This window comes from Sceloporus undulatus, chromosome 7, assembly GCF_019175285.1.
Source record: "Sceloporus undulatus isolate JIND9_A2432 ecotype Alabama chromosome 7, SceUnd_v1.1, whole genome shotgun sequence".
In the NCBI taxonomy this organism is placed as follows: Eukaryota; Metazoa; Chordata; class Lepidosauria; order Squamata; family Phrynosomatidae; genus Sceloporus; species Sceloporus undulatus.
The window spans coordinates 47,851,218-47,866,370 of NC_056528.1; the positions used below are offsets into that span (position 1 = coordinate 47,851,218).

A 15,153-nucleotide genomic window follows, 5' to 3' on the forward strand; every position below is an offset into this window, starting at 1 on the left:
GACTGCAACTCCCAGCTTTCCTCCCTATTGGCTATATTGGCGAGGGTTGCTGGGACTTACAGTCCAACACCATTTAGAGATCCAAATGATTTTCACTCTGAATTAATGTAGGATAGGTAGCCCCCCAAATACTAAGCTGTAGAACTGACTTACTTCTGGTCTATTTGTTTCACAACTCAATGCTTTCAAGACAACATTAAACAATGTGAGAAATGCCTGACTGCATCTCATGTGTCTTTAAAAACCCAGCAAGTACAATGATGGAGGGGAATAGAAGGGGTGGGAAGAATCAGGGCTACCATGAACCAGAATAGAAATGTAACCCATTTCCCCATATCCATGATCTTACCCACAACAACTATCTGCTCTCAGAGGGAAGCTTCAATTCCTACCAGGGATATTGACACGCATTGGCGTGTGATACCCCAGTCTTAATCTCACCCCCAAGCTTTGCTTTTTCTTTTAACATCAACAACAAATAATGAAGTATGGTCACATATTTGCCAGGTATCATCCAGTTTGGCCCTGTTGAGTCCATCCTTATCAACTGGTTGTCTGGATTGTCAGCTCAGTTACATGATGCTGACAGCTGGCAAGCTTTGTGCTCTCAGGCTGGAAAAGCTGAATTTGCACCGGTTCTCATCCCATCCATTGGGAAGGGGGAGGAAAGAATATATATATATATATATATATATATATATATATATATATATATATATGATTTATATCACGCCTTCGTCCCACAATGGGATATTTCCAGTGCAAAAAATCTTGCATGCCAAACCCAGACAGGTCAAGCCAGATGGACATAGAACAAGTCACGGCAAACATATCCCATTTCAATTATAGCAAAGTCCAACTAACCTAGTTTGGATCCCACCTCATACTAGTTAATGAAGACATGGGACCTCAAATCTGTCTCAACTTGTGGGTTGTAGGTTGTCTCCACAAGCTCTTTTGGGTATTTCCTACCAAACAGTAAGAAGATCAAACAGCACATGAAAGGGGGAAAAACCCAAACACATTTATATTTTAGATAGAAGACGCAATCCTATATTAAATACAGATTTCAAATATATATTCAATGCAACCCAGCTCTGAGAACAGGAATATAAGAGTTGTCCGATAAAGAGGATTTCCCCCCAAATTAACATCCATAACAAGGCACAGATCTACTGTATTTTAAGACACATAAACAGGTGAGAAAGGGGGGATTATGGTGAAAATAAGATGAACGCTCCAATTAGAAGAACATGCTCAGATCGAAAGATGTGTTTAGTCCTTTCGCCATGTAAGTGTTTTTTGGGGGAGAAACATCAGCCAAATAGTTGGTAGACATTAGTAGTATGGAAAATACTACAGAGATATCAAATATTGACACACAGAGAGAAGAGAGACTGTGTTGGCTATTAGAATATTTGAAAACAAAGGCGTTATCAGACAGCGATGGATAAAAGCGTCTTATAAAATACATATTAAGCAGTACAGGACGGTCAAAAAAGTCAAATTACAGAGTCCAAAGCCGTATTTCTATTCCTAAAACAGTTTCCAGTAACTGTAGCAAGAACATGTACATTTCCCATTACTTAAAAATATCATCTTTAGAATGGAAGTAATGACCGATACACAGCGCGATTTCAACGTCATCCTCAAAAATGCAAACTACTTAAGAAAGAAAGTATTTCCCTTTTATGTACAAATAAAAGCACTGATCCACAGTGCATTTGACACTAAAATTGAAACCCACCTTTCCCTAACATACATCCATGGAACAAAAATAGGGGGAACGTAACGAAACGAAAACAGATCTGGGTACACCCTGTATTCAGTTTTAAAGTCGGAGATATTTTAACCTTGAAAAAGTGTATTTGCTTTTTTAAAAACTACACATTCTGACTATATGCAGAGGACTCAAATGTCTTTATTACAGTTTTGTTTCCAATTAAAAATGAATGTATATATAGAAAAAGGAACAATACCTTTAGAAGAGACGTTTTTCAAGTATGACAATATACTCATTAATATCACCATGTGTTTTTTTTTTTGTCTTAGGACAGCTAAATGTTAATGGACATGTTTGTTTAATCATGCATTGCTTATTAACTGGAATGGAGGTGGCATCTAAGATGTGAACTATAAAAGGAACCAATCTATGGCCTTAACTTATCTCCAACAACATTTTATTCCCAGTCTAGTACATTTCATTTTTAGCATCAGAATAGGTACGGTTAGGGCTGCCAAAGTAAAAAGGAGATAAAGCTCTCGCACCTTTGATGGTTCTCTGGACGAGGGAATGTCAGCAGGTATTGCTTATTACCTGGTTGTGTGGCAAGCAAAGTCTGCTGAAATTCTCTTTAGTTCTCACATTAGATATGATGGTGATGGGAGACATTTGGCTAAGGGATGGAAACGGGATAATACTCAAACCCAACCTCCTAATTCATACTAAGCAGGAAAGAGATGTGAACAGAAAATATTGGCTACTGCCCCGTGTCTAATTTGGGGCCTTGGAGAGAGAATGAACTGTGTCTACAAGAGCACCTTTCCCAAAACAGGCACATCAGTGAAAGTTCGCGTGACTTTCTAGAAGCCACATGATGAAGCTATTATACTTCTCCTTTACAGGATGAAGCTATCACCCCCTACACATTATAATCAAACTGTCCCTGTTTCCCAAACCATTTGAAACAGGATTCAAAGACATAGCTGTATTAGCCTGGAATATCAGTATGAAAAGGAATCTTGTAGCACCTATGAGACTGAGAGAAGTCAGTTGCATGAGCTTTCGTACACTTGAGCCTACTTCCTCAGATGCATTTGGGGAAGTAGGCTCAAGTGTAGGAAAGCTCATGCTACCAACTTGTCTCAAAGGTGCTACAAGATCTCTTTGCAAACTCATTTGAGACAGGGGCATTTAAACCATCTGCTGTAAAGGAGTTGCAAAGGAGAATGGTAGAAAATAGGGTTGATGTGTTTTTGCATTATGCGTGTGCATGCTCTTCTGCTCTGCATGGATATTATCAATGAATGTTTGTGAAAATGACAACCCTGCAACCACTAAATCCACTACAGTGAACTGTTTCAGACGGCAATCCTACACACACTTACCTGAGAGCAGGTCCTACTGAACTGAGTAAGGCTTACTTCTCAGTAGACAGGTATTTCACTATTAAACCCAATTCTTTAACAGCTGAAGTCTAAACAAATCTGTATGGCATGAGTTGTGCAGCAGGGTTTACATGCCAAATTTAAAGATCCCAACACTGACCTAAAGGCAATCTTGTGAGAAGGAACACTAGAATACTCCTTCCTTGGCAAACACAGCAGGGCATAGTTGCAATGAATATTTTAATATTAATGCACCCAAAGTGTTACTAAAGCATTTAATGTTCTCAATATATTCACAAGGAAGTTGTTAAAAAGCTAGTTACCTTCCAGAAAGTAGGCTGGGCAACATCTCAAGAACAAACTCTTAAGCAGCATAACCCTAAACATGTCTACTCAGAAGTAAATCCCAGATACAGGTAAATGTGTGTAGGACTTTCAGGATAGCAAGTCCTGGGTTTAGTTGGGATACTACTTTTACAGTTCACCTTAATTCATAGTATATCAATGAGGGTGGGAGGCTACTGTCAAGTATGTACAATGGACTACACATTGGGTTATCTTACCATTAAACAGAATCCAATCTCTCCAGAGAGTTCAGGCATACCACCACTAATATCACTGTAAACAACCTTTTGCCAACTGGAAGTTGAAAACTATACAGCTTTCTGTACTTTCGTCATTTCTCATAAGAACATACAGTATGTATCATTCTGACCACGGCAATAACACAGTGATAACCACCTATCTGCTAGCAACAATAAATATGATGTCTTGCAATCCTGCAGTGCTTCAAAGGAAGGATGGCTCCCTTTTAGTTATATTTTATCATTACAGCCTAAAATTCAAAGACAACACCCTAGAATTCACTGGCACCCCATCCTCCATTAAAAATCTGATGAATGAAATATTTGTGTAAGTATCATTAAGAGAACTACCAACTAAACACTACTACCTCCAGAGTTGCAGCACCAATATTTACAGCTGATACCAATCTCCGGACAAACGCTTTGGAGCGAATACCTTTGCTCCGCTGAAGAAACTCAGAATTGCTTTTTGTCTAGAAAAAATTTGCATTATGAAATCCAATTTTTGGTTATATGACGAAAATACCAGCCTCATTTTAGACACTGGCAAAAGTCTTGGTGCTAAAATAGATAACTGCTTTTAAAATGATCCCACAACTCTGCTGCTCTTCATGTCATTCTAGGACATGAAGCAATGGATCCAAACTATGTGGAAAGAGATGCCACCTAAACATTAGGAAGAACTTCCTGACAGTGAGAGCTGTTCAACAGTGGGATGCGTTCCCTTGGAGGATAATTATAGTCTCCTTCTATGGAGGTTTTTAAGCAGAGGCTGGATGGCCATCTGTCAGGAGTACTCTTATATTGTCTTAATGCATGGTAGAATGGGATTGGACTGGATGGCCCTTCTTCTTTTTTCCAGCTCTATCATTCTATGATGACAAGTTACATCAAATGTTATTCATAAAATCTACTGCAGTCCTTCTTAAACTATCCAATGAGGGGAACCAGCAGGCATTTCCCCCCTCAATGTGCCAGGGAACATTATTATATTTGTGCCCATTGACTAAAACGGCCTCTTTCTTTTTGGGAAACATGCTGTGGACCCGCTAGCACCAGTCCCTGGACCACCCCTTTGAGTAGCACTTGCTGCTGGACATCTTCCATGTTAATTTATGACAAATCTATTTCCTAATGCCAACTGCTGAAAAGGAAGTGCAGGATATGCTATGCACTTGCAGTGGGGGCAAAAGACGTTACTTGCGGTTGAGTGGATTTCACCAGTTACAAAAACTACAAGCGTGCGAAGATATAGATACTCCAGAATGTTTTGCATGTGTAGAGCAGGTTGATGAGATGACAATATGTTAAAGGATGGGGCATAGAAAAAAATATATGAATTAAATACGGGGTGCATTTATAGACAATACTGCAATGAAACAGAAAGAGAATTTCTAGGTATTGGGGGTTTATGCATCATTTGTGTAGCAAAAGGAGCATTATGAGAATGACCACACTGTGAATCATAATTGTATTAAAATCAATAATAATTAGTGTCTAATACTGAATAAAGCACATAAAGCATAACAAAAACATACTTTCCTCTGGAGAGTCCAAGATGCCACTCTCTGAGGAGAGAGGTCTTGCATGAAGTTCCCTGGTATAAGATTGCAGCCAGTAAACATAATAAATTAAACACAGTTAAACTGAATGATTAGAAAATAATCTTGGCGGGGAGGTCAGGAAGCGTTCTACCTTTTTTACAGTCTCAAACTTTACACGGACTCAGAGATCAAACATTTCTCATTAGTTACCATAAAACCCATGTTATTTCAAACACATGTACTGGTCTAAACTGGACCAAAAGACCGAAAATTGGTTGGAAGCAAGGTTATACAATTCTAAATGAGGATTAGTTGAATTAAATCACTAGAATAGCCACTTTTTAAAAACAAATAAGAAAATAAAAAGATCCATAGATAAGCTGCTCCAGCTTTTTTTATAGGACCACAATAAATATGGGTTTTGGACAAACCTGGAGAATACATTAAAGCCAAAAAAAGCCCTTGAAAAGTCACTTTCCACATTTAATTACATGCATCCAGTTTATGCCTTTTGCCAGTACATGTTCAAGATTTGGTCTAAAACACATTTTTTCCCCACTTGCGACATTTAATCCATACAAAGTTAGTGGTTACAAATTGCAAACACATATGTAAAAAAAATGATTTTAAAAAATCATGTTTAGTTTGACAGAACAAATATATTCTTTTCGAAGCAAGCATATTCTTATTCTTTTTTTACATTCTTGGCACAATATTAACAAACACAAAAGACACTTTACACAGACTGGGCTTTGAGAATTTGACACATAGCCTGATCACAAAAGTACTTGTTTTGTTGAATGTAAACCCCTCCATTTGTAAAAAAAGAAACAAGGGCTACAACTCGGCAAACGCATGAAAGAGTGCGCTCAGTTGCTGCAATTTATGACAAGGGCAAAGCTTTATGAAAGAACGTTCATGTTGGCATTAACAGGTAACACGTTTTGCAGTTATTGCTGCCGTAATGGGCTCGAAACAAGAAAACCATCGCAGCGGTGATAGAAAGGGGGGAATGGTTTTTGTATGACTGTTCTTTAGTTTTTAAAAAGCTTTAAAATAAATCAGTTTTCTTGCAATCTCCCCTCATAAACATGCCCTGCCAAAGTAACTTTGAATGTCAAATTCTCACTGTCGGTGGACGTGTTGAAAATCACAGACTGTCAGCTGCTATCTTACGCTCTCCTACACTGCAATAACATTTCATGTATCTTCGAGGATAATAGTCTGAACCATTCGATGGAAAAAAAAATTTCAGCTAAATTTCTTCAAAGCGGTACAATGTTTGCATTTTGTATGCGTTGCAAAGGGGGAAAGGATTTTGCAGCACGGGGGAAATATTGTACTTAAAAGTTTACATATATATATATACATTCCCCCCAACCCTAAAATTCCTTTATATAGTGACTGGGCATTCTCTCTCTCTCTCTGTTTTGCTTTCTTTCTTTTTAGCCCCCCCATCTGCAATGAGGGCCACAAAGCGATGCGCAAAGGATGGAGGGTCATCAGGAATATAAATTTCCAGTTCTTAAAGTGCAGCATGTAACTGATGAATTACTAAGAAAATGCTGTTGCCCCACATCTTAAATAAAGGGCAAAAAATAAGGGGGGGGGGATTAAAAAAGCTTCCCATACAGACATTTTCTGGGACGTGAAAGGCAACTCTTAGCTTGAGTCAGAAGCAATGCTGCTGTCTGTACATAAGAGACTGTGTACGGAAGTGCAGCTATTGCCATCCATGTCTGGCGCTGCGCCCATGACTCCGTAACATACTACTTCTTCCCTCGGACTACAGCGAGGCGCCAAGTCTCTGCCAAAGTGCAGTTCTAGCCCTTGGCGAAGGAACAACTCTTGCTGTAATGCCAGTTCATTCAGGGTTGTGTTTTTCCCCCCTCCCAGGTTAATGGCCTACGTTTTGTTAAAAGTCGATTCACAGCATTTAAAACTCACAGTACAAAATTTGTGAATTAGAAGAAGCTCGTCTAATGTGAGAAAAAAGCAGTCGGGTTTCGAGCATGATATTGGCATTTATATGATGTCGGACTAAATTCTTAACCAGAGTACTTATTTTATCAGGTACTCCTTAAAAGAGTCTCTGAAAGGTTTATTGCTCAACTTCATTAAAGTAGTGCCATGATCAGACCCGCCACGGACTTCAGGGGAAATAATAAATAGAAGTATGACGTCCTCCGCTATCTTACTGTAAGGAAGCCGTTGGATGAAAATGCTGCAAGGAATTCTCAAGTTAGCTCTTCTTTAACAAGGGAAAAGTTGGGATTTTCTTTTCACACTCTGCTGACCTCCAGCGTCAAAAGACTTCAGCTTTCCGCTGAAAAACAGTCTTACACTATTCAAAACCAAACATGATTTCATATCATAGTTGACTGTTGTAACAAGAATCTCTAAAGCACAGCAATTCAAAGTAATTTATATCGTACGGGGAGCAAGGTATGTGCCATGGTGAAGACTGCAGCTTAAAAGTTCTGTCTTCCTTCTACCAATATTTGGTTGTCAAAGTCTCTTGCTGCTTTGGCAGATCTACATAAACTGTATCTGTAAGGCAAGGAATCAAGTTGAATTAAAGCTGTTAACAAAGATATTCTCTCTATCCAAAAACTGCTTTGTAAGTAATCCTAGTTCTCTCACTGGGGGCATGGTTGAAATATTTAAGCATATTAGGACAGTGTTAATGACATATGATCCCCCTGGAGATTAATCAAAATGAGGAGTCAATTTCACAACCCACTTGAGCAGAATATATATATTGTGTACAAATCAATCCTTTTCTTCTTCTTCTTTTTTTTAGGGAGGGAAACCCCAGAAACTCCCATTGAATCAATAACGCAAAGAAGCCAGCTTGTTTCCTGTTAGCAGAAATTTGGGCAAAGTCACCTACACAGCCATTACTGAAAGAGCCTGGGGTATTTTACTCAGTATATTTTTGAATTATCCAGTAAGTTGCTTCTAAATGCAGAGTATGCATGATAACCTTAAGGTGCAATTCTTTAGAAGCTAGACTACAGCTTGGGATCCTTTATTAATATATATATATATATATATATTTAATGCCTTCCTCTGGCCTTCCATGTGAACATACCACTATACTTTCCAATACCCAGAAGGCAATGAGTAGGAAATGAGAATGAGATACATCTTTCCTAAACCAACCTCCACTGCCACCCCCAACAAAAAAGGAAATGCACAGGAGGACCTAACAAACTAAGCATCTAAACAACATACAAGTGTGAGAATTATGGGAAGAGCAGTATGCAGAATTCATTTTAAAAAAGACAAAATGTCCACATTCAAGAAACACTTGCCTGTGTTCCAGAAATAGGTGCAAAGGGATTTGTTGGCCTTAGACCTGTCTGGGTATAAATCATAGGCTGGGGTGCCATAATAGGTGTTGTTCCAATCTGAGTAGGTACCTGCATGACACAAAGAGGAGTGAGTAACACCATTTAATGTTCTCCCAGCTTGAAAACCATGCTCCAGTCCAAAGAAAGGTGTCCAGCAATTTTCAATCATATGAGTTCATGCGTATATGAACTGGTAGCAAGGATCCAGTTTAATACAGTATACTAACTGTTTAATACAGTATACCAAGTGCAAAACTGCTAACAGGACAAACAGAGAATTAGTTATTCTGACTGGTTGGGATTCTGAAATGCAAGCTGTATGAAATTCAAAGGAGAACACCTCTACAACTGAAATCACAAATATAAATAGCGGATCACCTTACCATTCCATACAGAGGCACTTGAGGTGTATTCGCTGGGTAGGTTACTGGAGCATGTACCTATGATAGTAGGAGGAAAAGAAACAAGGAACAAAAAGTGAAACATTTTGTTGCAAACTGTATGGATAAAGTGGAAGAGAATGTAAAAAAATGCATCTTATTTTGTAGAGTGTACTTAAAATAGATTCTAAGCTCATAGGAAAATAAACTTACATATGCAAGAACAGATACTCCATTCTGGCATAGCAAAAAAAGGGGCAAGGATAGAAAATTACTGGGAAAGGTAGGATACCAGAACAAGGACAACTTTTGTGAAGAATAAACCAAGCTATACTTGAGGTTGATCATCCCAAGACTCACTCACCATAAAGTTGGCTACAACTAGACATTCATGTTAAGGGACTACCTTTACCTTTTATTAAGGGCAAACACTGTGACAAGCCTTTAAAAATAAGCTCACAAATCCTACGAGTCCATTTTCTATTCACAAGAGAACCTATGGAAGAGGGATGGAGGGCTCTGTCTCTGCATCAGCAACGTTCCTACTCATCTGAATGTTAGATGAGAATGTCATTCTTTGCAGCCTGCCATGACCCAGCAAAAGGTTAAATACAAGGTTCATTCAAGCAGCTTCTCCCCTCCCTAGCAAAGTACCCCAAGTAGCAAACTCTGGCTTGCCTGTCTCTTGCACAACAGAATCGCAAACCACGTTTTGATTGTGGTCTGCAGCTCTGCTCTGGATGTCAAGTGCAAAACATGGTTTGCCAGGATGGATGCAATGGCCTCCACTACACAGGAAGTAAATGAATCGGAGCACTTAAGGAAAAGAAGAAGCCAACAAAGCTTACACATGTAATGTCAAACTATGGTTTGCACTAAACTATATGTCATAATCCCAAAGGGGTTTGAAAAACAGTTTATGATATTGCATAGGTCTACAGTATTCAGAGACAAAAAAATTCAGTCACATTGGCTAACACAAGAGCCTTACTGCTCCATAATCTCACAATAAATTGTTCTGGAAAAGTGGAATATTTACACGGCTCTTTAGAAGATTATGAACTTCTAGGAAAACTCCATCCATGCACACACAAACACCACATATACAAAACCTTATACAGTACACTGAAGACATTACCATCTGTGGAGCAGGAGGAATAGGGACAGTATTCCATGTAGTTGAGGTGCTTGTTTTTGCTTGCCAGTTTGTTCCGCCAGTAAGTTTCTTCTCTGTAGGCTGATTCCACTGCATATCAGACCTAGAAGTGAACTGTACAGTTGAGCTGCCGCATAAAAGAAACAGCTAAAAAGCAACTGTGATATACAGAACAATTAGGCTAATCACTAAATATCTTTTATCTGCCAACTGCATCGCAGCAGACATTCCACATTTTGAGAAAAATTACATGTACCAATTGCTAACATCATGTTTAATTATTTCTGAAACCACATCCTGTTACCTCCCAAGTTGCTTCAAGAAGTGCTTATATCAGTAAATTAGAACAACCAATTGAACCCAGGTGAGTAAAGAGGAAAATCTCTTGCAAACTTCATATATTACCGTATATTGGCATCATAGTAATGGCTAAAGCAGGTGACTTTACACATCAGAAGCTGTTCCCATATAGCTGGTCCCAGCTGCTTCAGGAAAAATTTAAACCACACCAGCTATCCCCACCAAAAGATAATTTTTATGAACATGTTTACAAATGGCATGAACTGAGCAGAGAAGAAACTGCAACTTCAATGCTCTAAAGTAACTTCTAAACCTTTGGATCTTGGTGTAAATTATTCAGCATCAATATGAAATTTTACAAGTTCCTTTTTGCATTCCACCTTAGGAACCAACACATGAGGGAAGGAAATGTTAACAATATATAGGCCCCATACAGACAGGCCAAAATAAAGCTGCTTCGGGTCATTTTGGAGGTATGATGTTTAAATGATGCATGTGCCTTAAGAGTCCGCAAACCACACTAAAGCCATGGTCCAGTCCTAAAGACTGGAGCACAGCTTTGGTGCAGCTTCTGGCCTCTTAGGACGCATACATCATTTAAACAGCATACCTCCAAAGTGACCCGAAGCAGCTTTATTTTGGCCTGTCTGTATGGGGCCATAGCTAGTTATTTTTGAAATTTAAATATAGACAAGATAGAAATAAATATCTCACTTTTTGGATGGCGTTCCACCAAAGCCAAGATCTGTAACAAAGCACATTAAAAGTATTTCATTAAGAACTGAGATCTGTCTATATGATAAATATGGAGATTTTTTAAAAACATAAAGCATTGCACTTACTTCCTACAAGATTAGCGAGTGAGGAGTCTAGGTCATTGGCCAAAATCTTCCCACTTTGCTGACCAATTAAAACTCCTCTCTGATTTTGTGCTGGTGCTACTGGCTGTAATACATCATCTGGAAAATTAAAGACTGGAAGAAAGAGAAGAACAGAGAATATTACTGGTATAGAACACACACAATGAGCTATGCAGAAATATGCTTACCTCCAGAGAATGCAGGCAAACATCTTAATTTACTTTGTGAAGCTCAATGAAATGTACAGACCTATCTTTCAATTATGTTGAGCCCTGTAATTATTACAAGCAATGAGAGACATTTAAAAGGCTCTCATTTGATCCATGCCTTTCATTTCATTCAACAGGATTAAACATTATATAGGCTAAAACCTGGATTATTCCTGTGGAAAATGGATTCTAGCCAAAATTCTAAGGAGCAATGTAAAACTTGCAATTCAAATGTTCAAATAAGGATTATCAAGAGTAACATTAATCTCTAAACTGTTGGTACAAAAAAACCTGTGGGACAAAACCTTCAGCTTCTCCTATGGCTGTTCAAAAATTGCCCTATCATTAAACTGGATTTACAAATCCATTTCAGATGGAGAGATCTGATCTGATTTTTACAGATCTCTTCTGCATTGAGGTGAGCCAACATAGAACCAGATGTTCTATGAAAAATATCCTAAAACTGAGTTTGCAAAAACCGCATGCAATAAGCATACTTTGCTCTTTTTTTTTTAATGGCAGTATGCCACAGTTACAAGAAATATCAGCATTTTTATAATCCATGGTTTAAGTTGTCCACAGCACTATTGTAGGCATGTTTTTGCCTAAATAAGGGGCGAAACAGACAGGTAGGAAAAAGTGGCTTGAAGCTGCCTTTTCCGAAGCCACGTTGAAACCCCATCCACCTCACCTTAGGGGCTGCATTCCTCTTTATGACTAGGATTGCTGCCTTAATCTTGTACCTACTTTAATAAAAACAACCAAAAAACTCACCCATTGAAATCCATGATCCAGAAGGCCATGTTGAAAGTTGTACCCAAAAGATAAAAAGAGAAGGACAATCATAATGCATATTGGATTAGTAAGGTACTGTAGGATATACTTGTTTTCTGAGTTTTCTTAAGCACATATTTTCTATCTACTTAAAGTAGTATGCAACTGACGATTTCAAACTACAAGAGTGCATCAGTTTAAATTTTATATCTTGGCTTATTATGCCAAGATATAAAAAGGCAGCAGCTTCACGGTTCTGTTTTTAATACAGATTTGATATGAAAGAAAATAATTATCTTCCAAAACAGGCAATTATTGTCTCCATTGAACTACATATCAAGAAAGCAATGGCCAACTACCAACTTGACATAAAGAATCTCACACACCAAAATTTGACACACACTAGTAACATTACCTGTTGCACTTTTAAATTCAGGCACCGCTGACTTGCCACCAAAGACAGCATCGAAATCCACATTGATGGCTGAACCAGCAGTTTTCTGTGACGCTGAAGGAACAGGATAGCCTACAAAATGTTCATAAAGTTATCATTTGCCACAGTTTTAAACAATTCTGCAATTTTAAGAGAAGTTAATTTTCAGAAAATGAATTACTTTTTTCAAGACAAAAACATGGAACCATATGGAGATTTCAATGATCTGTAACAAATGCAGCAGAGGCTAAGGAAGGACTATGCAGCATCTAGTGAATGACAGAAATTCAAAAACCCCATTGTATTTGCTTGCTCAATAGTTTAAAGAAAAGAAAAGAGGATCATACATTTATATCAAATGTAAAACAAACAATTGTGATGGTAAAGTATTCCACACAGTGGATTATGGCCGACACAGACATTTGTCTAGCTAGCAGCTCCACTGAAACTTAGGAAAAGTAAGGCGAACATGGAATATCAACAAAATTAAATATCAAGATTATCATTCAAGTTTATACTTGCAAATAAATTACAAGACAATTACCACTAAACAGTTCCACTGTTTGTTTGGAGGGAAAGGTGGATGCCCCAAAAGGTGTGGTGCTTTTTACAGCTTCTTCAACGGGCTTCATATCAAAGAGGTCTAGGTGAGGTGGAGACCCAACGCAGCCATTTGTAGATGAGAATGGTCCTTTTAAGCAAGGCATGATGTGATAAGAAGGGAGGAAGGGAGAAAAAGATGAACATAAGTAGTACTCAAAAGTGAAGATTCAAACAGAATCTGCAGAGTTAAGAGACACAGAGTTAATATAATTTAGCAAAGTTTTGTGCAAAACTGTTTTTTCAATGGACTGTTCATCCAAGATGATTTTACTGCAATTCATACTAGCTTATTGTGTTTTCCTACAAGTTTTGAAATGAAAAGAAGAGTTCTTACACAGGAATCACTTTATGGGTCTTTAAACCCAGTTATTTGTTCTGGGAGCCATATACTTCTCATTGACTTGCTCACAAAACTGTTGTTCCCCCAAGGGAAAGTCTGGTTTTGGGTAGACAAATGTCGTTGAACTGGTTGTTCAGGTGGTGCTTAACACCCTCACCTATAGATGTGATAAGATCAGGAGAGACTCTCAAGATCATAAACATCGTCGTTTGAACTTCATACCATAAGTAAAAATGACTGCCAAAACAGGTATTCTTCATGGGGGAAGAGAAGACTCTGGAAGCTTCTAGTTTGGCTTTTGGTTATATATCTGAACAGCGAACTGGGCATGAAGCATCAGACCAAGATGTTTGCTGTAGATCTCACTGTATGTACCATGAAAAGAAATGTGGAGTCTGAAAGGGGAGAAAAGTCCTACAACAAGACATCTTAACACACATACACACCACCTGCTCCTTGAAGTTTGGACATGAAGTTTACCACTCAAATACCTGACAGCCTGCTAATGTAGATTAAGCCAAGGCAGGTTGGCAACAGAAACCTGGGATTCAGAAGTACTTCTCCACTCGAGATGGCAGTCACTAATGAATCCCTATTGCCAGAATGTCTTTGCATGTGTATATAATATTTTGTATCAGATTATTTAAGCATGTAACTAATTAGAGTGCTAATAAAATGAAGCTTAAATGAATAAAGTTTAAAATGAAAAGCAGAAGCTGTTTTCTAACAGCAGGATTCCTTGCAGACCATATTCCACTTGTAAATAGTTCAGTGGCAATTATTTACAGATGCTTAAATCAGCAGTGTTCACTTACTATGGAAAATGTGCAACTAGCTAATAGGGGTTTATATCTTCATAGAAACAAACTTTATAATTATAATATAATTATCATTACATTATATATATATATTATAGTTTCAATATCATAGCTATATTTTATAATATAATATAATAATTTTATCATTTCTTTTCCTCACCACTACAGATTCAACCAATTTGCAGCAAGGGAATTTATTCTTCTCTGTATGTGGGGTGGGGGCATAGAAAAAGTAAGGTTCGGCTCTACTTTCTCTCCTACTGCAAGCCCTCTGTGGTGCCAAATCCCTGCTCCAGATGGTTTCTTAGCCACCAGAGCAGTTTTGAAAGGTAGAAAGGTTGTTGATTATAGTGGAAATGCAGGAAGTCATTGGAAGTAGATTGTTGGATTCTGGCCATAGCTTGCAGAAGTTAGTAAATCTCTAATCAGGGTAAATGGCAAACTATAATTCAATTCTACACAACTGAACAGGTAAACTAAAACGCAGTGTAATGGTTTAAGAATTGGACTATGACTCTGGAGGCCTGGGTTTGATTCCCTGCTCAGCCATGAAACCCACTGGGCAAGACACATGCTCTCAGCCTCAAGGGAAGTCAATGGCAAACCTCCTCTGAACAAATCTTACCAAGAAAACTCCATGATAGGCTTGCCTTAGAGTCTCCATAAGTAAGAAACGACCTGAAGGCAC

At 38.2% G+C, this 15,153-nt stretch overlaps 1 protein-coding gene across 4 annotated transcripts in view; it reads right to left on the reverse strand.

Annotated features, from left to right (window-relative positions):
* Positions 1-2,032: 2,032 nt before the first annotated feature.
* Positions 2,033-15,153, reverse strand: part of LOC121936866 (phosphatidylinositol-binding clathrin assembly protein-like) — a 41,411-nt gene continuing 28,290 nt past the window's right edge. For 3 of the 4 annotated variants that reach the window (XM_042479534.1, XM_042479535.1, XM_042479536.1), the window contains exons 13-20: positions 13,249-13,395; positions 12,687-12,797; positions 11,271-11,387; positions 11,143-11,173; positions 10,111-10,231; positions 8,976-9,032; positions 8,554-8,661; positions 2,033-7,786 (exon numbers count right to left, since the gene is read on the reverse strand). In XM_042479534.1, coding sequence (XP_042335468.1) covers positions 7,772-7,786; positions 8,554-8,661; positions 8,976-9,032; positions 10,111-10,231; positions 11,143-11,173; positions 11,271-11,387; positions 12,687-12,797; positions 13,249-13,395 — 707 coding nt within the window. In that variant the 3' untranslated portion in view covers positions 2,033-7,771. Of the gene's footprint in view, positions 7,787-8,553; positions 8,662-8,975; positions 9,033-10,110; positions 10,232-11,142; positions 11,174-11,270; positions 11,388-12,686; positions 12,798-13,248; positions 13,396-15,153 lie in introns of those variants that run through there. The other variant, XM_042479537.1, reaches the window with a different exon arrangement.